At 49.4% G+C, this 23,546-nt stretch overlaps 1 protein-coding gene across 1 annotated transcript in view; it reads left to right on the top strand.

The window, feature by feature from the left end:
• LOC141098612 (adhesion G protein-coupled receptor F5-like) overlaps positions 1 to 23,546 on the top strand; it is a 152,520-nt gene that overhangs the window by 84,024 nt on the left and 44,950 nt on the right. Inside the window, exon 12 of the mRNA XM_073586577.1 lies at positions 22,027 to 22,206. Coding sequence (XP_073442678.1) covers positions 22,027 to 22,206 — 180 coding nt within the window. The remainder of the gene's footprint in view (positions 1 to 22,026; positions 22,207 to 23,546) is intronic.

The raw sequence follows: 23,546 nt of genomic DNA, 5'->3' as shown, positions 1-23,546 counted from the left end.
TCCTCTAGTCACTTAGGTCACAGCTGTGCCATCGAGCTTGTCACATAGCGCTCAGATATTCATTGGGCCTCACACAATCCAAAAGTGTCCAGTGTCCAAAAGTGTGTGCAGAGATTCAAACTCTCACTTATCCTCTAGTCACTTAGGTCACAGCTGTGCCATCGAGCTTGTCACATAGCGCTCAGATATTCATTGGGCCTCACACAATCCAAAAGTGTCCAGTGTCCAAAAGTGTGTGCAGAGATTCAAACTCTCACTTATCCTCTAGTCACTTAGGTCACAGCTGTGCCATCGAGCTTGTCACATAGCGCTCAGATATTCATTAGGCCTCACACAATCCAAAAGTGTCCAGTGTCCAAAAGTGTGTGCAGAGATTCAAAATCTCACTTATTCTCTAGTCACTTAGGTCACAGCTGTGCCATCGAGCCTGTCACATAGCGCTCAGATATTCATTGGGCCTCACACAATCCAAAAGTGTCCAGTGTCCAAAAGTGTGTGCAGAGATTCAAAATCTCACTTATTCTCTAGTCACTTAGGTCACAGCTGTGCCATCGAGCTTGTCACATAGCGCTCAGATATTCATTGGGCCACCTGCAAGCGGTGGGAATGTGGACAGAGCAGGAGACATTGGCAGACAAACATCAGGGGATCTGCTGACATTACAGAACACCAGTAACACAGGAACACTTGTGGATTGGGCAGACGGCTACTGTACGCATAAACTGGCGGTGTTGGTAGTCACTAGAGTTGAGCGAAACAGGTCGAAAAAATTCAAAAGTCGCCGACTTTTGGCAAAGTCGGGTTTCATGAAACGAAACCCGACCCTAGGATGAGGTCGGCCACGAGGTCGGCGACTTACGCGCCAAAGTCGCGTTTCAAAAGTTTGTTTTGCACTCTTTTTCAGCCAATCAGGATCCACGGACACTGTGGGCAACGTTATGACATAGGCACGGGTCACCACCATCTTTCAGAAGGGCATGCAAGTGATTGGCTTGCTTTGGTGGGCGTCACAGGGGGTATAAAAGGGCGTGCACGCCGACCGCCATCTTACTTCTGCCGATCTCAGTATAGGGAGAGGTTGCTGCTGATTCTGTAGGGAGAGCGTTAGGCAGGGAAGAAGACCAAAAAACTGCTTCTGCTGCTAGCGATTTGGCCTGCACAACACACCAGTCACTGTGTGTGCAGTGCAAGGGGAGGCTATATAGTGGTGTATCAGTGGTGTTGGTTGTTGGGCTGCCTTCTAAGGCTTCCTGACAGGCTGGCATTGCTGTTTACCCACTGCTCCGCAAACTGCTTTTTTAAAAGCAATCCAATCTCCCTTATCATCTAGTCACTTTGGTCACAGCTGTGCCATCGAGCCTGTCACATAGCGCTCAGATATTCATTGGGCCTCAAACTGCTTTTTTAAAAGCAATCCCAATTTTTTTTTTTTGTCCTGCTGAGAAGAAAAAAAAACTGCTTCTGCTGCTGATAGCAATTTGGCCTGCACAACACACCAGTCACTGTGTGCAGTGCAAGGGGAGGCTATATAGTGGTGTATCAGTGGTGTTGGTTGTTGGGCTGCCTTTTAAGGCAATCCAAAAGTGTCCAGTGTCCAAAAGTGTGTGCAGAGATTCAAAATCTCACTTATTCTCTAGTCACTTAGGTCACAGCTGTGCCATCGAGCCTGTCACATAGCGCTCAGATATTCATTGGGCCTCACACAATCCAAAAGTGTCCAGTGTCCAAAAGTGTGTGCAGAGATTCAAAATCTCACTTATTCTCTAGTCACTTAGGTCACAGCTGTGCCATCGAGCTTGTCACATAGCGCTCAGATATTCATTGGGCCTCACACAATCCAAAAGTGTCCAGTGTCCAAAAGTGTGTGCAGAGATTCAAACTCTCACTTATCCTCTAGTCACTTAGGTCACAGCTGTGCCATCGAGCTTGTCACATAGCGCTCAGATATTCATTGGGCCTCACACAATCCAAAAGTGTCCAGTGTCCAAAAGTGTGTGCAGAGATTCAAAATCTCACTTATTCTCTAGTCACTTAGGTCACAGCTGTGCCATCGAGCCTGTCACATAGCGCTCAGATATTCATTGGGCCTCACACAATCCAAAAGTGTCCAGTGTCCAAAAGTGTGTGCAGAGATTCAAAATCTCACTTATTCTCTAGTCACTTAGGTCACAGCTGTGCCATCGAGCTTGTCACATAGCGCTCAGATATTCATTGGGCCTCACACAATCCAAAAGTGTCCAGTGTCCAAAAGTGTGTGCAGAGATTCAAACTCTCACTTATCCTCTAGTCACTTAGGTCACAGCTGTGCCATCGAGCTTGTCACATAGCGCTCAGATATTCATTGGGCCTCACACAATCCAAAAGTGTCCAGTGTCCAAAAGTGTGTGCAGAGATTCAAACTCTCACTTATCCTCTAGTCACTTAGGTCACAGCTGTGCCATCGAGCTTGTCACATAGCGCTCAGATATTCATTGGGCCTCACACAATCCAAAAGTGTCCAGTGTCCAAAAGTGTGTGCAGAGATTCAAAATCTCACTTATTCTCTAGTCACTTAGGTCACAGCTGTGCCATCGAGCCTGTCACATAGCGCTCAGATATTCATTGGGCCTCACACAATCCAAAAGTGTCCAGTGTCCAAAAGTGTGTGCAGAGATTCAAAATCTCACTTATTCTCTAGTCACTTAGGTCACAGCTGTGCCATCGAGCTTGTCACATAGCGCTCAGATATTCATTGGGCCTCACACAATCCAAAAGTGTCCAGTGTCCAAAAGTGTGTGCAGAGATTCAAACTCTCACTTATCCTCTAGTCACTTAGGTCACAGCTGTGCCATCGAGCTTGTCACATAGCGCTCAGATATTCATTGGGCCTCACACAATCCAAAAGTGTCCAGTGTCCAAAAGTGTGTGCAGAGATTCAAACTCTCACTTATCCTCTAGTCACTTAGGTCACAGCTGTGCCATCGAGCTTGTCACATAGCGCTCAGATATTCATTGGGCCTCACACAATCCAATAGTGTCCAGTGTCCAAAAGTGTGTGCAGAGATTCAAAATCTCACTTATTCTCTAGTCACTTAGGTCACAGCTGTGCCATCGAGCTTGTCACATAGCGCTCAGATATTCATTGGGCCTCACACAATCCAAAAGTGTCCAGTGTCCAAAAGTGTGTGCAGAGATTCAAACTCTCACTTATCCTCTAGTCACTTAGGTCACAGGTGTGCCATCGAGCTTGTCACATAGCGCTCAGATATTCATTGGGCCTCACACAATCCAAAAGTGTCCAGTGTCCAAAAGTGTGTGCAGAGATTCAAACTCTCACTTATCCTCTAGTCACTTAGGTCACAGCTGTGCCATCGAGCTTGTCACATAGCGCTCAGATATTCATTGGGCCTCACACAATCCAAAAGTGTCCCGTGTCCAAAAGTGTGTGCAGAGATTCAAAATCTCACTTATTCTCTAGTCACTTAGGTCACAGCTGTGCCATCGAGCCTGTCACATAGCGCTCAGATATCAGTGGGCCTCACACAATCCAAAAGTGTCCAGTGTCCAAAAGTGTGTGCAGAGATTCAAAATCTCACTTATTCTCTAGTCACTTAGGTCACAGCTGTGCCATCGAGCCTGTCACATAGCGCTCAGATATCAGTGGGCCTCACACAATCCAAAAGTGTCCAATGTCCAAAAGTGTGTGCAGAAATTCAAAATCTCCCCTGTCCTATAGACACCTTGTTTTACATACTATATAGTTTGTTGGATTTTGTCTACATTTCTACCAAAAATGAGGAAGGCTGGTGGAAGAGGCCGTGGAATTGGGCGGGGGTTGGCAGCTGGTAGTGATGGTGTTGGTGGTGGATCTGATGGTAGTGGCAAGAGCAAAATAGGACCGAATGCAGGAGGTGTTGAGCCTGCGTCATCGTCTGGCTACATAAGGCCTCGAACGCTTAGTTTTCTAGGAGTTGGCAAACCGCTTTTAAAGCCAGAGCATCAGGAAAAAGTTTTGTCTTACATTGCTGACTCAGCCTCCAGCTCTATCGCCTCCTCTTCTTCAGTTGTAAAAAGTAAAAGCACTGAGTCATCATTGGAGGCTCATGTTCATGAACCACACCTTTCCTTGTGTCCTTCACCCCAACCAAGATTGAAGGATGACACAGGCCATACTACTGATTACTCCATGGAGCTGTTTTCACATACCATGCCTGGATTATCAAGTGAAATGGTGAATTACCCAGGCCAAGGTGAATCTGACATGGAGTGCACTGATGCACAGCCGCTGATGGATGATTCTGCTGGTACATTCACTCAGAGCACTACATTGTCCTCGCAGTGTACAGAGCCAGATTCTGACCCTGATGAGACTCAGGTGCCCCTTCCCGCACACTATACCACCATACACGGTGACACAGAGGAAGGTGCACATGACATAGAAGAGGAGGTGATGGATGACCCAGTTGTTGACCCAGATTGGCATCCATTGGGGGAAGAGGGTGCTGCTTCCAATAGCTCAGATGAGGAGCATCCACAGCAGACATCGACATCGCAACAGCTGTTATCTGGCAGGCCCGGAGCACTCCAAAGACAGGTTCCAAACATGAAAAGAGTTGCTGGACAGCTTGTCCAGAGGGTCAAAAGATCACAGCGTGCTAGGCCGCAAAATGTCTGCCAAAGTAGGAAGAGTGCAGTGTGGCACTTTTTTGAACAAAATCCTCATGATCAGGCCAAGGTTATCTGTAAGAAGTGCGCAAAGACCTTTAGCTGAGGGAAAAATCTGAAAAATTTGAATACCAGTTGCATGCTTAGACATTTAACCAGCATGCACTTGCAAGCGTGGACACAACACCAAACCTCAAGTGACACATGTGCAACTGATCACAACGAAGGTAGTCAGCAACGCTACATTGTTTCCCCCACTGTAAGCCCACCGGTTAGCACAGCAGCAAATGTTGAGGTGTCGTTGCAAGGCCACAGCTGTCAGGGAATCCCACTGTTATATCAACGAAAGACTGATTCTAGGCCATCAGAAAGAACACCAACTCCATCACCATCATCAACCCTCTCTCAGTCCGCCCTGTCCACCGCTACTTCCACCATATGCAGCTCTCAAGTCCAGCTCACCCTCCCAGACACTATGAGTAGGTCAAGAAAGTACTCAGTCTCTCATCCGCGTACACTGGGTTTGAACGCCCACATTGCCAAACTAATCTCGTTTGAGATGATGCCCTTTCGGTTGGTGGAAAGCACAGCTTTCCGCGAACTCATGGCCTATGCAGTACCACGCTATGACCTACCCAGTCGCCACTTCTTCTCTCGCAAAGCCATCCCAGCCCTCCACCATCATGTGAAAGACCGCATTGTCCATGCACTCAAGCAGTCAGTGAGCGGAAAGGTGCACCTCACAACTGATGCATGGTCCAGTCGGCATGGCCAGGGCCGTTACGTGTCCATCACTGCGCACTGGGTTAATGTGGTGGATGCAGGGTCCACAGGGGACAGCGGTGGTGGGACAGTGCTGCCTAGCCCACGGTATAGGAAACAGTTGGCTGTAGGCGTTCGACCCTCCTCCTCCTCCACCTCCTCCAGAAGCTAAAGCTCGTCCACAGAGCGCAGTCGTACGAGCACTCCATCTGCTGCTGCCACTGTTGCACACGATGTGTCCCCCTATCGAGCAGCTAGTGGAAAGCGTCAGCAGGCTGTGTTGCAGATGATGTGTTTGGGCGACAGACACACCGCCGAGGTGCTGGCCGAGTACTTGAAGCGACAAACTGAGTCATGGCTGGGCAGTGTACATCTTGAGGCAGGCAAGGTAGTTAGTGATAACGGCCGTAATTTTGTGGCAGCCATAGCCCTTTCAAAACTCAGCCACATACCTTGCTTGGCTCACACCTTGAACCTGGTGGTGCAGTGCTTCCTCAAAAATTATCCGGAGTTAACAGCCCTGCTCTAGAAGGTGCGAAGACTGTGCGCGCACATCCGCTGGTCGCCTGTACACTCCGTTCGTATGAAGAAGCTGCAGCGATTGCTCCACCTTCCCAACCACCGCCTCATTATCGACATTGCAACAAGGTGGAACTCCACCCTGCACATGGTGGAGCGGCTGTGCGAGCAGAGGCAGGCCATAATGCATTTGTGGGAGGATACACGGCCAGGCACTTTGAGAGCAGACATGGAGTTGACAGGTGTGCAGTGGTCGAAGCTGAAAGACCTTTGTAAAGTCCTTCAGTGTTTTGAGGAATGCACACGGCTGGTAAGCGCAGACGACGCCATCCTAAGCATGAGCATCCCACTTATGCGTCTGCTCATGCAAACTTTGACGCACCTTAAGGAGCAGGCGTCTGCAGCCAATGTTGATGAGGAGGAAGAGGAGGAGGGAATCCTTGATGACATTCAGCCATTGTCTGCTCAGGGACCTCTCCTGGACGAGGTGGAGGAAGAAGAGGAGGAGGAGGAGGATGATGGGGATGATTACTTAGGGGAGGAGGATGCATCTCGTGGGGCAAGTGAAAATGTTGGCGTGGCAAGGTCTGGTACAGGGTTTGTGCGTGACTGGAGGGATGTGGATTTGCCAGAAAGTGCTCCTCCACCCAGCACTCGCAGTGCATCATTGACACCGCGAACATTGGCCCACATGTCAGATTATGCCTTGCAGATCCTAAAAAGGGACCCCCGCATTGCCAAAATGATGAACGATGACGACTACTGGTTGGCCAGCATCCTGGATCCACGCTATAAAGGCAAATTACAAAACATCATGCCACAGGAGAACCTTGACCTAATATTGGCTAATAAACAAGCAACTCTGGTAAATCGGTTGCTTGAGGCATTCCCAGCACACAGCAGCGGTGATGGTTCTCACACGAGCCATACGGGCCGGAGGCAGCTTGGCAGAGGAGTTCGTGGTGCACACAGCAGAAGTGGCGTTGGAGACAGGGGTTTCATGACAATGTTGTGGACTGATTTTTCAAATACCGCTCACACAACTGGTAATACTGCATCGATGGAAAGTGACAGGAGACAGCAGTTGTCAACTATGGTAACAAACTACTTTTCCTCCCATATCGATGTTCTCCCACACAGGTCATTCCCCTTTGACTATTGGGCCGCTAAACTGGACACCTGGCCTGAATTGGCACAATATGCCTTACAGGAGCTCGCTTGCCCGGCTGCAAGTGTGCTATCGGAAAGAGTCTTCAGTGCAGCTGGATCAATCCTGACAGAAAAAAGGACCCGTCTGTCAACCCAAAATGTGGATGATCTAACCTTCATTAAAATGAACCACGCATGGGTTTCCAAGGATTTTGTCCCACCTTCCCCTGATGACACATAGGGTGACAGAAAAATGGCTTGCTTTGGTCCACCTCTTCCTGGTACTTCACCTATTTCGCCTTTTGCATCAGCTGAATGTCCAACATCAACATATGCCACTTTCTAAAACTCCCTAACTGTGCTGCCTCCCCCCCCATGGCCGGGGTCACCACCTACCGCACGACACCGTGCGAGTGCCGTTGCCCTGGACAGGTGGGTAGGCCGACTCTTGGGCGCGGGCACTGGCACAGGGTCCCTCATAGTGCAATCAAGTGTCTCTGACGGTGGTGGTGCACACCCGCCGTCAGACACACCGCTGTACTATGAGGGGCCCAGTGCCAGTACCGACGCCCACGAGTGGGCCCCCCTTGCTTCGGCAGGGCCCCAGCATTTGCAATCTTTACCTCTCCCTGCTCCTCCGCTGTGTAATCTGGGCCGTCAAATCCATACTGTGCCTGACACCGTCTGAGCCTGCCTCCTGAGACATATATTTTGAATGTGTACGCTATCCATACATGTTATCCAGGGATACGGTACCCTTTCTAACCTTTGTGCAATCACGTGCAATCCATACTGGGCCTAACACCGTCTGAGCCTGCCTCATGCTGTATAGACATATATTTTGAATGTGTACGCTATCCATACATGTTATCCAGGGATACGGTACCCTTTCTAACCTTTGTGCAATCACGTGCAATCCATACTGGGCCTAACACCGTCTGAGCCTGCCTCATGCTGTATAGACATATATTTTGAATGTGTACGCTATCCATACATGTTATCCAGGGATACGGTACCCTTTCTAACCTTTGTGCAATCACGTGCAATCCATACTGGGCCTAACACCGTCTGAGCCTGCCTCCTGAGACATATATTTTGAATGTGTACGCTATCCATACATGTTATCCAGGGATACGGTACCCTTTCTAACCTTTGTGCAATCACGTGCAATCCATACTGGGCCTAACACCGTCTGAGCCTGCCTCCTGAGACATATATTTTGAATGTGTACGCCATCCATACTTGTTATCCAGGGATATGGTACCCTTTCTAACCTTTGTGCAATCACGTGCAATCCATACTGGGCCTAACACCGTCTGAGCCTGCCTCATGCTGTATAGACATATATTTTGAATGTGTACGCTATCCATACATGTTATCCAGGGATACGGTACCCTTTCTAACCTTTGTGCAATCACGTGCAATCCATACTGGGCCTAACACCGTCTGAGCCTGCCTCCTGAGACATATATTTTGAATGTGTACGCTATCCATACATGTTATCCAGGGATACGGTACCCTTTCTAACCTTTGTGCAATCACGTGCAATCCATACTGGGCCTAACACCGTGTGAGCCTGCCTCATGCTGTATAGACATATATTGTGAATGTGTACGCTATCCATACATGTTATCCGGGGATACGGTACCCTTTCTAACCTTTGTGCAATCACGTGCAATCCATACTGGGCCTAACACCGTCTGAGCCTGCCTCCTGAGACATATATTTTGAATGTGTACACTATCCATACATGTTATCCAGGGATACGGTACCCTTTCTAACCTTTGTGCAATCACGTGCAATCCATACTGGGCCTAACACTGTCTGAGCCTGCCTCATGCTGTATAGACATATATTTTGAATGTGTACGCTATCCATACATGTTATCCGGGGATACGGTACCCTTTCTAACCTTTGTGCAATCACGTGCAATCCATACTGGGCCTAACACCATCTGAGCCTGCCTCATGCTGTATAGACATATATTTTGAATGTGTACGCTATCCATACATGTTATCCGGGGATACGGTACCCTTTCTAACCTTTGTGCAATCACGTGCAATCCATACTGGGCCTAACACCGTCTGAGCCTGCCTCCTGAGACATATATTTTGAATGTGTACGCTATCCATACATGTTATCTGGGGATACGGTACCCTTTCTCACCTTTGTGCAATCACGTGTAATCCATACTGGGCGTGAGAAAAGCTGGCGAGCTGTTAAGCAAGCTACAGCACCTGTCCAGACAAGTACAGGGATTCCCTAGCGAGGAGACTTATTTGATTGTTTTCAATGCTGGGACAGCAATTTTTGGGGAGCACTATACTCTGGAGAATGATAGATGGGGCCCACCATACACTGGAACATTCCAAAGGTGGACATCAGACACTGGAGCAGCATGTTACAGGGCCCATTATACACTAGAGCATTAGAAATGGGGCCCATTATGTTTGGAGCATTATTTGGGCCCATAAGACAGTGGAGCTTCATCCATGGGGACCAACATATACTGTAGCATTATGTGGAGCTCATCATATACTGTTTCAAACATTATATGGGACCAATGATTCTGTATGGAGAAATAGATGGGCCTCGTCATGAGATGTAAAAAGTGAGGTATTTTTCATTGTACTATACCGCTATTTATCTGCCGTATCGGAGCATGATGAGTTGTGGTATGTGTTAAAGGGGCGCTCTTTCGCCCAGGGCACATGAAAACCTGCAGCCAGCCCTCCCCCCCCCACAACTTTAGCCAAATAACCCCCATTTTTCAGTGCGTAACTTGTATTATGAAGTTAATTAAGGTTGACAAGCTTAAGTAAGAAGAATTGATGCTTTTGGCATTCAAATGGGCACTGTAGGTGTGTTTCCTGTCCTCCTCTCACTGCCGACTTTTATTCCCCATTGACTTACATTGGGTTTCGTGTTTCGGGACGACCCCGACTTTTCCCTATAATCGGACGATCTTGCTCGACCCGACTTTTGGAAAAGTCGGGTTTCACGAAACGAAACGCGACCCTAAAAAATCAAAAGTCGCTCAACTCTAGTAGTCACGTGAAATCCTGGAAACAGAGTGGAGACAGATGCCTAATTGGAGCACGTTGACAGTCTGTTGTAGCCTACAAACAATCTAAAACTGCCACCAAGTAGGCCTCGGCCTGCACCCTGGTTCTCCCTGGGCTCCAACAAAGCTAGTTGGTGCTCAGAAGTGCTGTCCACACAGAAAAACACACTCGTTCATGTGAAAGTGGGGGTCAGTAACGTCAGCTGATCCCCTGCTGTGTGGAGGGCAAAGTGTCCTGCTCCCTCCAAAGTCAAAATACCTCAGCTTTACACCTGGCTCCTAGTAGGCCTCGGCCTGCACCATGAATGTCCCTGGGCTCCAACACCGCCAGTTGGTGCTCGGAACTGCTGTCCACACAGAAAAACACACTCGTTCATGTGAAAGTGGGGTTCAGTAACGTCAGCTGCTCCCCTGCTGTGTGGAGGGCAAACTGCTGCTGCCTCCAAATTTTAGCTACTTCAGATTTAAACATTCTCTGATTTGGCCTCTGTCTCCACTCTGTCTCTAGTATTTCCCCTGACCTCCAACACTGCCAGTTCCTGCTCACAGTTGCCGTCCACGCATTCCACACGTGTTCCTGTGTTACTGGGGTTCTGTTACGTCAGCAGATCCCCCAATGTGTGTCCGCCACTGTCTCCTGTGCTGTCCACCTTCCCACTGCAAGCGGTGGGAATGTGGACAGAGCAGGAGACATTGGCAGACAAACATCAGGGGATCTGCTGACATTACAGAACACCAGTAACACAGGAACACGTGTGGATTGGGCAGACGGCTACTGTACGCATAAACTGGCGGTGTTGGTAGTCATGTGAAATCCTGGAAACAGAGTGGAGACAGATGCCTAATTGGAGCACGTTGACAGTCTGTTGTAGCCTACAAACAATCTAAAACTGCCACCAAGTAGGCCTCGGCCTGCACCCTGGTTCTCCCTGGGCTCCAACAACGCTAGTTGGTGCTCAGAAGTGCTGTCCACACAGAAAAACACACTCGTTCATGTGAAAGTGGGGGTCAGTAACGTCAGCTGATCCCCTGCTGTGTGGAGGGCAAAGTGTCCTGCTCCCTCCAAAGTCAAAATACCTCAGCTTTACACCTGGCTCCTAGTAGGCCTCGGCCTGCACCATGATTGTCCCTGGGTTCCAACAACTCTAGTTGGTGCTCGGAAGTGCTGTCCACACAAAAAAACACACTCGTTCATGTGAAAGTGGGGTTCGGTAACGTCAGCTGATCCCCTGCTGTGTGGAGGGCAAAGTGTCCTGCTCCCTCCAAAGTCAAAATACCTCAGCTTTACACCTGGCTCCTAGTAGGCCTCGGCCTGCACCATGATTGTCCCTGGGCTCCAACATCGCCAGTTGGTGCTCGGAAGTGCTGTCCACACAGAAAAACACACTTGTTCATGTGAAAGTGGGGTTCAGTAACGTCAGCTGATCCCCTGCTGTGTGGAGGGCAAACTGCTGCTGCCTCCAAATTGTAACTACTTCAGATTTAAACATTCTCTGATTTGGCCTCTGTCTCCACTCTGTCTCTAGTATTTCCCCTGACCTCCAACACCGCCAGTTCCTGCTCACAGTTGCCGTCCACGCATTCCACACTTGTTCCTGTGTTCCTGGAGTTCTTTAACGTGAGCTGATCCCCCAATGTGTGTCCGTCACTGTCTCCTGCGCTGTCCACCTTCCCACTGCAAGTGGTGGGAATGTGGACAGAGCAGGAGACATTGGCAGACAAACATCAGGGGATCTGCTGACATTACAGAACACCAGTAACACAGGAACACGTGTGGATTGGGCAGACGGCTACTGTACGCATTAACTGGCGGTGTTGGTAGTCACGTGAAATCCTGGAAACAGAGTGGAGACAGTTGCCTAATTGGAGCACGTTGACAGTCTGTTGTAGCCTACAAACAATCTAAAACTGCCACCAAGTAGGCCTCGGCCTGCACCCTGGTTCTCCCTGGGCTCCAACAACGCTAGTTGGTGCTCAGAAGTGCTGTCCACACAGAAAAACACACTCGTTCATGTGAAAGTGGGGGTCAGTAACGTCAGCTGATCCCCTGCTGTGTGGAGGGCAAAGTGTCCTGCTCCCTCCAAAGTCAAAATACCTCAGCTTTACACCTGGCTCCTAGTAGGCCTCGGCCTGCACCATGATTGTCCCTGGGCTCCAACACCGCCAGTTGGTGCTCGGAAGTGCTGTCCACACAGAAAAACACACTCGTTCATGTGAAAGTGAGGTTCAGTAACGTCAGCTGCTCCCCTGCTGTGTGGAGGGCAAACTGCTGCTGCCTCCAAATTGTAACTACTTCAGATTTAAACATTCTCTGATTTGGCCTCTGTCTCCACTCTGTCTCTAGTATTTCCCCTGACCTCCAACTCCGCCAGTTCCTGCTCACAGTTGCCGTCCACGCATTCCACACTTGTTCCTGTGTTCCTGGTGTTCTGTAACGTGAGCTGATCCCCCAATGTGTGTCCGCCACTGTCTCCTGCGCTGTCCACCTTCCCACTGCAAGTGGTGGGAATGTGGACAGAGCAGGAGACATTGGCAGACAAACATCAGGGGATCTGCTGACATTACAGAACACCAGTAACACAGGAACACGTGTGGATTGGGCAGACGGCTACTGTACGCATAAACTGGCGGTGTTGGTAGTCATGTGAAATCCTGGAAACAGAGTGGAGACAGATGCCTAATTGGAGCACGTTGACAGTCTGTTGTAGCCTACAAACAATCTAAAACTGCCACCAAGTAGGCCTCGGCCTGCACCCTGGTTCTCCCTGGGCTCCAACAACGCTAGTTGGTGCTCAGAAGTGCTGTCCACACAGAAAAACACACTCGTTCATGTGAAAGTGGGGGTCAGTAACGTCAGCTGATCCCCTGCTGTGTGGAGGGCAAAGTGTCCTCCTCCCTCCAAAGTCAAAATACCTCAGCTTTACACCTGGCTCCTAGTAGGCCTCGGCCTGCACCATGATTGTCCCTGGGTTCCAACAACGCTAGTTGGTGCTCGGAAGTGCTGTCCACGCAGAAAAACACACTCGTTCATGTGAAAGTGGGGTTCGGTAACGTCAGCTGATCCCCTGCTGTGTGGAGGGCAAAGTGTCCTGCTCCCTCCAAAGTCAAAATACCTCAGCTTTACACCTGGCTCCTAGTAGGCCTCGGCCTGCACCATGATTGTCCCTGGCCTCCAACACCACCAGTTGGTGCTCGGAAGTGCTGTCCACACAGAAAAACACACTCGTTCATGTGAAAGTGGGGTTCAGTAACGTCAGCTGATCCCCTGCTGTGTGGAGGGCAAACTGCTGCTGCCTCCAAATTGTAACTACTTCAGATTTAAACATTCTCTGATTTGGCCTCTGTCTCCACTCTGTCTCTAGTATTTCCCCTGACCTCCAAAACCGCCAGTTCCTGCTCACAGTTGCCGTCCACGCATTCCACACGTGTTCCTGTGTTACTGGGGTTCTGTAACGTCAGCAGATCCCCCAATATGTGTCCGCCACTGTCTCCTGTGCTGTCCACCTTCCCACTGCAAGCGGTGGGAATGTGGACAGAGCAGGAGACAGTGGCAGACACACATCAGGGGATCTGCTGACATTACAGAATCCCAGTAACACAGCAACACGTGTGGATTGGGCAGACGGCTGCTGTACGCATAAACTGGCGGTGTTGGTGGTCACGTGAAATCCTGGAAACAGAGTGGAGACAGATGCCTAATTGGAGCACGTTGACAGTCTGTTGTAGCCTACAAACAATCTAAAACTACCACCAAGTAGGCCTCGGCCTACACCATGATTGTCCCTGGGCTCCAACAACGCCAGTTGGTGCTCGGCAGTGTCTTTGGCACGGGGACTCCCTGTTGCCCAGCCTGGTTCCAGCACGCCTGCTGTTTCCGGGTAGTGTCAAGGTCACTATGCCACCAATCCGTTGTCCTGTCGTCTTGCGGCCGGGTTAGCCGACTCTACGGTGCCTGCAGTTTAGGTGACTCCTATGTGGGCTGCGGGAACTGGCACTGAAGGCTGGATCCGTAGTGCCAATGGGACATGGACCCCCTGTAGGACTGTGGGTTTCGGTAACTGCGGCCAGCTTGCGGCCTGGCTACTTTGCTTTCAATGGGTACCTTCTGCTACCCACCCGGGTTCCAGCACTGTCTGCTGGTTCTCGCCAGAGCCTTTGGCCTAGGTGCCTCCATCTCGGTATCTGAGGTCCAGCACCGTCAGCTAGTCCTTGGTAGTGCTTTCTAGCACAGGTACCTCCTGCCTAGTAACCATGGTCCAGCACCGTCAGCTGTTCCTCGGTAGTGCCATTGGCTCTTGTAGCTTTTGCTACCCATCTGGGTTCCAGCACCGTCACCTGGTTCTCGGCAGTGTCTTTGGCACGGGGACTCCTTGTTGCCCAGCCTGGTTCCAGCACGCCTGCTGTTTCCGGGTAGTGTCAAGGTCACTATGCCACCAATCCGTTGTCCTGTCGTCTTGCGGCCGGGTTAGCCGACTCTACGGTGCCTGCAGTTTAGGTGACTCCTATGTGGGCTGCGGGAACTGGCACTGAAGGCTGGATCCGTAGTGCCAATGGGACATGGACCCCCTGTAGGACTGTGGGTTTCGGTAACTGCGGCCAGCTTGCGGCCTGGCTACTTTGCTTTCAATGGGTACCTTCTGCTACCCACCCGGTTTCCAGCACTGTCTGCTGGTTCTCGCCACAGCCTTTGGCCTAGGTGCCTCCATCTCGGTATCCGAAGTCCAGCACCGTCAGCTGGTCCTTGGTAGTGCTTTTTAGCACAGGTACCTTCTGCTTAGTAACCGTGGTCCAGCACCGTCAGTTGGTCCTCGGTAGTGCCATTGGCTCTTGTTCCTTCTGCTACCCATCCGGGTGCCAGCACTGTCTGCTGGTTCTCGCCACAGCCTTTGGCCTAGGTGCCTCCATCTCGGTATCCGAGGTCCAGCACCGTCAGCTGGTCCTTGGTAGGGCTTTTTAGCACAGGTACCTTCTGCTTAGTAACCGTGGTCCAGCACCGTCAGTTGGTCCTCGGTAGTGCCATTGGCTCTTGTTCCTTCTGCTACCCATCCGGGTGCCAGCACTGTCTGCTGGTTCTCGCCACAGCCTTTGGCCTAGGTGCCTCCATCTCGGTATCCGAGGTCCAGCACCGTCAGCTGGTCCTTGGTAGTGCTTTTTAGCACAGGTACCTTCTGCTTAGTAACCGTGGTCCAGCACCGTCAGTTGGTCCTCGGTAGTGCCATTGGCTCTTGTTCCTTCTGCTACCCATCCGGGTGCCAGCACTGTCTGCTGGTTCTCGCCACAGCCTTTGGCCTAGGTGCCTCCATCTCGGTATCCGAGGTCCAGCACCGTCAGCTGGTCCTTGGTAGTGCTTTTTAGCACAGGTACCTTCTGCTTAGTAACCGTGGTCCAGCACCGTCAGTTGGTCCTCGGTAGTGCCATTGGCTCTTGTTCCTTCTGCTACCCATCCGGGTGCCAGCACTGTCTGCTGGTTCTCGCCACAGCCTTTGGCCTAGGTGCCTCCATCTCGGTATCCGAGGTCCAGCACCGTCAGCTGGTCCTTGGTAGTGCTTTTTAGCACAGGTACCTTCTGCTTAGTAACCGTGGTCCAGCACCGTCAGTTGGTCCTCGGTAGTGCCATTGGCTCTTGTTCCTTCTGCTACCCATCCGGGTGACAGCACTGTCTGCTGGTTCTCGCCACAGCCTTTGGCCTAGGTGCCTCCATCTCGGTATCCGAGGTCCAGCACCGTCAGCTGGTCCTTGGTAGTGCTTTTTAGCACAGGTACCTTCTGCTTAGTAACCGTGGTCCAGCACCGTCAGTTGGTCCTCGGTAGTGCCATTGGCTCTTGTTCCTTCTGCTACCCATCCGGTGCCAGCACTGTCTGCTGGTTCTCGCCAGTTTCTCAGCCTTCTTGTACCTTCTGCTACATTTCCAAGATCAAGCTTTTTGAAATTGTCTTTGGTAATCCTTATTGATCTCCATGACGATGACCCTGATGATGACGACCCTGAAGACCACACCAAAGAAGACCAGAAATATGACCCTAAATAATAAGACCAAGAGGACAAAGAACATGAAGACAACCACCAAGATACAGAACAAAAGACAGAAGAACAAGAAGCAGAAGAAGCAAAAGCAGAAGAACAGAAAGCAGAAGAACATTAAGCATAAGACAAAAAATCAGCATAGAAGAAATCAAAATTATAAGCAGAAGAAGACTAAGCAGTAAATGGGGGTGAGTCCGTTCCTCCTCGTGGTGCCCCTGGAAAATGCCTGCTGCTGCAGGCCAAACTGAACGCGGACAAATCCTGTTGTAAATCTTTTGTGACAGGCAGAACGTAAGGTGTAATCTTATAACTTTTATAGATAAGTACTACAGGAATGCCTGTCACCATAAGAAAATGAAGAAAAAGAAGAATAGGAAGAAGATGAAGAAATAGCATATGAAAATTAATAATAGCTAAATAAGAAGAATATGAAGAATGGAAAAAAAAAACTAATGGGAAGAAGGTGAAGAAGAAGAAGATGAATAAGGTGAAGAAAAAGTTGATGAAAAAAATGCTACTGCTGCGGATCATGAAGGAGAAAGTGTGGGAGAAGTACAAAAGAAGGTGAAGAGCATGGAAGTTGCGAAACATACATATCTGACTAAATATAAAAAAGTTAACATAGTCAATATCTTTTTAACTCCGAACGTCTTGAAAAAAAAAATTGGAATTAATGCTATGCCATGTGATTTGAATAAACCACTATGCTTTTAATGTCTCCTCCACCTCCCACAATACATTCTACATGATTCTTATTTGTTTTCAATTATGTAGAATTAGCCAACAAGGAAATAAAGGGCCTTTTTTTAATTCCGATACCGGAAGTCCCATTGACTTGAATGGGACTTCCGGTATCGGAATCGGCGATACCCGATATTTTTTTCGTATCGGGCGATACCATCCAATACAATATTTTTGGGTATCGAACGGTATCGCTCAACACCACTAGTAACTCAAATACGACTAACCTGGCAAAGACCGGTCACTATAGGGCCACGGTATGGCCGACTACGGGTCCATTATGTTAACTACAACGTGTCACTTATCCTCTCTGACGTCCAGCAGAGCGATGGTTGATGAGGCTTCGGCGTATCAGCCACTGGGCCCAGCCGACGAGGATTTTTCAGAGACTTTGAGTGTTCCTATGCCCCGGCGGAGTGGGGGCACAGCAGGCCCCTGAAGAGTTCTTCTGCGTCGCACCTCCCAGCAGAGGTGGGACGGCGTTGCCTGGGGACCGGACGTGTAGGCCGCAGCCACCAGCTGGGAACGGGCAGCGGCAGCCACTGGGGGCTCAAACTGCGGGCTGGAGTGGAGCTGCGGCGGCAGCGGGTGGCAGCGGATGGGCCGCACCCGCGAGGTGGAGTTGGGCGGCGGCGGCCGCAGGCGGCAGCGGATGGGCCATGCCCGAGGGCTGGAGTTGGGCAGTGGCAGCCGCAGGTGGCAACGGACGGACCGCACCCGCGGGGTGGGGTCGGATGGCGGCGGCTGTGGGCGGCAGCGGACAGGCTGCACCCGCAGGGTGGAGAGGGGCGGTGGCGGTCACGGGCGGCAGCGGACAGGCGGCACCCGCGGGGTGGAGTCAGGCGATGGCGGGCGGCAGTGGACAGGCCGCACCCACGGGGTGGAATCGGGCGGTGGCGGCCGCAGGGAGCGCGGGCAGGCGGTCGGTGTCTCTCCATTGGACAGCTCATCTTCTGTCAGCGGTGAATCTCCCTTCAGTCTCTCCCGTCGCTGCTCTGCTGGCGTCCTCAGCCCCTTCTATAGTAGCTCCTCCCCCAGCCTTTCTAGAAGTCTCTGCGGTCCATCCCCTAATTGTGTCTCCCTAGGGGCCTTGGTGACGGCCCCCTTGGTTCCGGCCTCGATACACAGCGAGGACTCCTCCTCCTACATGCGCGCCTTAAGCACAGTGTCTGGGGAACTGTGAGCAGTGTGCAGACCCAGGGCAGCAACAGCAGGAGTGTGGGGCTGCGACGGTGACTGATTTGGAGGCGTCTCAGCAGGGGAGGGAGGAAGAGTACAGAGACACTGACGTTACAAATGTTACTGACAGAAGGAGTTACCAAAACAACACCCCATTTTCTGACATCTCTTTCTACTCTGCACCTATTTGCTGAAGTTTTATAGAGGTTATCGATTATCTGAGCAACCCTTTTTAAATTAAATATAATTATAAAAAACCGCAACATACTCCCAGACCGGTGCTATTCCTGCAATGTCGACGCCGGTTCTCCTGGGCCTCCCATCATATTGTGATAGCTGCTTCTCTTTTCTCTCACAGTGGCATTTGACCGATGATGGCAAGTTGTGATTTTTTTTGCTATACATAGCAGTTCAGGTGAACTGCTATGTATAGCACAAGCGATCACATGATCACAGCTTCAATTCCCCTAAGGCAGTGATGGCGAACCTTTATGAGACCGAGTGCCCAAACTGCAACCTAAAACCCAATTATTTATGATGAGTGCCAACACGTGCCAAATGCCCCATCATAATCCCCTTCATGCAGAATTATGCCCCATCATGATCCCCTTCATGCAGAATTATTCCCCATCATGATCCCATTCATGCAGAAATATGCCCCATCATGATCCCCTTCATGCAGAATTATGCCCCATCATGATCCCCTTCATGTAGAAATGCCCCATCATGATCCCCTTCATGCAAAATTATGCCCCATCATGATCCCCTTCATGTAGAAATGCCCCATCATGATCCCCTTCATGCAGAAATATGCCCGATCATGATCCCCTTCAAGCAGAATTATGCCCCATCATGATCCCATTCTTGTAGTAATATGCCCCATCATGATCCCCTTCATGTAGAAATATGCCCCATCATGATCCCCTTCATGCAAAAATGCCCCATCATGATCCCATTCATGCAGAATTAGGCCCCATCATGATCCACTTCATGCAGAAATATGCCCGATCATGATCCCCTTCATGCAGAAATATGTCCCATCATGATCCCCTTCATGTAGAAATGCCCCATCATGATCCCCTTCTTGTAGTAATATGCCCCATCATGATCCCCTTCATGTAGAAATATGCCTCATCATGATCCCCTTCATGTAGAAATATGCCTCATCATGATCCCCTTCATGTAGAAATATGCCCCTTCATGCAAAAATGCCCCATCATGATCCCATTCATGCAGAATTATGCCCCATCATGATCCCCTTCATGCAGAAATTGCCCATTCCACCACCTCCATCATTTCCTCCTCCCCATCATTACCCTCTCCCCATCACTCCCATCATTGTCCCTCTTCCCATCACTCCCATCATTGTCCCTCTCCCCATCACTGCCATCATTGTCCCTCTACCCATCATTGTCCCTCTCCCCATCACTGGCCCTGTCCCCATCACTCCCATCATTGTCCCTCTCCCCATCACTGGCCCTGTCCCCATCACTCCCATCATTGTCCCTCTCCCCATCACTGCCATCATTGTCCCTCTACCCATCATCTTCCCTCTCCCTATGGCTGGCCCTCTCCCCATCACTCCCATCATTGTCCCTTTCCCCATCACCGCCATCACTGGCCCTCTCCCCATCACTCCCATCATTGTCCCTCTTCCCATCACTCCCATCATTGTCCCTCTCCCCATCACTGCCATCATTGTCCCTCTACCCATCATTGTCCCTCTCCCTATCACTGGCCCTGTCCCCATCACTCCCATCATTGTCCCTCTGCCCATCACTGGCCCTGTCCCCATCACTCCCATCATTGTCCCTCTCCCCATCACTGCCATCATTGTCCCTCTACCCATCATCTTCCCTCTCCCTATCGCTGGCCCTCTCCCCATCACTCCCATCATTGTCCCTTTCCCCATCACCGCCATCACTGGCCCTCTCCCCATCACTCCCATCATTGACCCTCTCCCCATCACTCCCATCATTGTCCCTCTCCCCATCACTGGCCCTGTCCCCATCACTCCCATCATTGTCCCTCTCCCCATCACTGCCATCATTGTCCCTCTCCCCATCACTGGCCCTGTCCCCATCACTCCCGTCATTGTCCCTCTCCCCATCACTGCCATCATTGTCCCTCTACCCATCATCTTCCCTCTCCCCATCACTGGCCCTGTCCCCATCACTCCCGTCATTGTCCCTCTCCCCATCACTCCCATCATTGTCCCTTTCCCCATCACCGCCATCACTGGCCCTCTCCCCATCACTCCCATCATTGTCCCTCTCCCCATCACTCCCATCATTGTCCCTCTCCCCATCACTGGCCCTGTCCCCATCACTCCCATCATTGTCCCTCTCCCCATCACTCCCATCATTGTCCCTCTCCCCATCACTGGCCCTGTCCCCATCACTCCCATCATTGTCCCTCTCCCCATCACTGCCATCATTGTCTCTCTCCCCATCACTGGCCCTGTCCCCATCACTCCCATCATTGTCCCTCTCCTTATCACTCCCATCATTGTCCCTCTCCCCATCACTGGCCCGCTCCACACACACAGGGCCACACTCACGATACACACACACACATCAGCGGCACACCAGCGGCCACACTCACCTCTCTGCGGTCTCCATGTGCCGGCAGCGTCCTTCCTGTCACTTCCTCACACACAGTGAAAGGCGCGGCCGCGGCTGGATGACATCATCATTCAGCTCCACGGCCGCGCCGCTCAATGTGTGTGAGGAAGCTGCAGCTCCGGAGCAGTGAGCCTTGGCCGCATGCCATCTGAGAGGGCTCTACGTGCCCTGTCTGGCATGCGTGCCATAGGTTCGCCATCACTGCCCTAAGGGAACTATTAAATACAGTAAACAGTCAACAAAAAAAGTTTTAAAACATATGAAAATAATAAAAAAACACAAAAGATAAAATCATTCCTCCACTTGCCCCATTAAAAATAAAACAATAAAAAAATAATAAAAATACACATAAAATAAATTAATCCTGTGCAACGAAAAAAAAATCAGAACTCCAGAATAAGTTTGCTTTTGGCGGCCACAAAAAGAGGCGATGAAAACATCATATTTACCCCGAGATGGTATTAAAAAAAAGTCAGCTCAGGGCGCAAAAAATAAGCCCTCACAGCCCCATATCCCTAAAAAAGAAAAACGTTACGAATTTCCAAATTCTTTTTCACAACTTATATATAAAAAAAACTTTACATATTTTGTGCCTGCATAATTAAATTGCCAGGTAAGTTTTACAAAATAGTGAACATGGTAAATAAAAAACCCAAAACTCAAGTGTGAAATTGCACTTTTTTTGCAATTTCAACGTACTTGGAATTTTTTTTCCCCATTTTTCAATACCCTGTGTGGTAGAATAAATGGGTTCATTCCAAAGTACCACAACAAAACAAGCCCTCATTCAATGTCCAAATATAATTCACACATAATAGCTGAAAAGGGAGAGTACCAATCCACAGTCTGCCATGTCAGTGCCCGACGCACGTTTCGACATTGCTTCTTCTCAGGGGCGGGTGTTGAAAGTTGGCCATATGCACTGACACACCGGCTATAATGGGCGCATGAGTCCTCCATGTGCAGTCTGTGGTGCACATGGAGAGCACATGTCTGTATAACATGCTTGTCTGAGTGGGCCTAAGGTCAAGACATCATCTGAGTCCTTGGCTGCTGTATATCAGTGCTGGGCGATGACGTCAAAACCGCAGCAAACTTGTACAAAAGAGCCCTGGTGCTGGCAAAAAAAACATACTAGAAGTTTGTTATGGGGTCAGAAATATGTCAGGGTAGAATTTAGTACAGACTGGCAGCTAACTTTTCATTGACCACCGCTTGACTTCAGCAATGTAAGGTGCCTGAAGTTTGGGACCCTCATTATTGCTTGTTTCTATGATTTGTTTCTGTAACCTTCCTTTTTGTATTTATCTTCAAATAAAGGATGTAGTAATGAGTCCAAATGTGCAAGGAAACCTGCCAGACATTCTTAAAAATATAACAAATGTGGCGAAAGAGGAAAAAGGAAATATTGCAAATTCATCAAAAAATATAGACGTCATGGTCGAAATAATATCTACCATTGCAAGCCAGAATGTTACCGTTACTACGGAAATGATGACAGTAAGTGGAGCATTGTTTTTTTTTTCTTCTTTTTTTAATTGTCTTTTACAATTTTCTAGTTTCTACAGTATTTTTTAACCCCTTTACCCCCATGCCTGTTTTCACCTTCATGACCGGGCCAAATTTTACAAATCTAACCAGTGTCACTTTATGCGGTAATAACTCTGGAACGCTTCAGATCCCACTGATTCTGAGAAAAAATTATCGTGACATATTGCATTTCATGATTGTGGTAAAATTTCATACATATGACTTCCGTTTCTATGTGAGAAAATTGGAAATTTGCGGAAAATTTGGAAAATTTTGCAATTTTCAAACTTTTAATTTTTATGCCCTTAAATCAGAGGTGTAGATCACTCAAAATAGTTAGTAAATACCATTTCCCACGTGTCTATTTATATCAGCACAATTTTTGAAACATAATTTTTTTTTTGTTATGAAGTTATAAGGGTTAAAAGCAATTTCTCATTTTTCCAACAAATTTTGCAAAACCAATTTTTAGGGACCACATGACATTTGAAGTGACTTTCAGGGGCGTCTATAGCAGAAAATACTAAAAAAAAGTGCTCAAAACCACATTCTAGAAGTTTATTAACCCTTCGGTTACTTCACAGGAATTTTAGGAATGTGAAATGAAAAAATGAACATTTAACTTTTTGTTACAAACATTTTACTGTAGACCAAAAATTTATTTTCGCAAGAGTAAAAGGAAAAAATGGACCCCAAAATTTGTTGTGTAATTTCTCCTGAGCATGACGATACGCCATATGTGGGAGAAGACCACTGTTGCACTCGGAAGGGAAGGAGTAAAATTTGCTGGATTAATTAGCAGACACTATGTGACGTTTGGAGAGCCCCTAATGCGCCTAAAAAGTGGAAACCGCCCAAAAGTGACACTATTTTGGAAATTAGACCCCTCAGGGAACGTATCTATATGTGTGTTCAGCACCTTGAACCCCTAGGTGCTTCACAGAAGTTTATAACATTGAGACGTAACATTTTCCACACAAAAATTATTTTTAGCCTCAAATTTTGCATTTTCACAAGGTTAGGCCGGTTTCACATTTGTGCTTTATAGCGCAGCGACGGCCTGCGCACGGCCGCTGCTAAGCCCCGCCCCCTGCCGGCTCCCTGCCCGCCCCATCCAGTCATCGCCGCCTACTAGCGCACATGGACGCTTGCGATCTGCGCACCGTATCTTTAGCATAGGGTGCGCAGATCGTGCGCTGGCCGTGCGCTAGCAGGATTTTGCCGTGCGCTGCGCACTTTTTAAGGTGCGCCGAACGCAGCATGTTGCATTTCGGCGCGCACGGCGCACCTTCGAAAGTGCGCAGCGCACG

The sequence above is a fragment of the Dendrobates tinctorius genome, unplaced genomic scaffold, assembly GCF_039654945.1.
Source record: "Dendrobates tinctorius isolate UK_male_01 unplaced genomic scaffold, ASM3965494v1 ptg000093l, whole genome shotgun sequence".
Taxonomy (NCBI): domain Eukaryota; kingdom Metazoa; phylum Chordata; class Amphibia; order Anura; family Dendrobatidae; genus Dendrobates; species Dendrobates tinctorius.
This window is presented reverse-complemented; position numbering and strand designations above follow the sequence as displayed.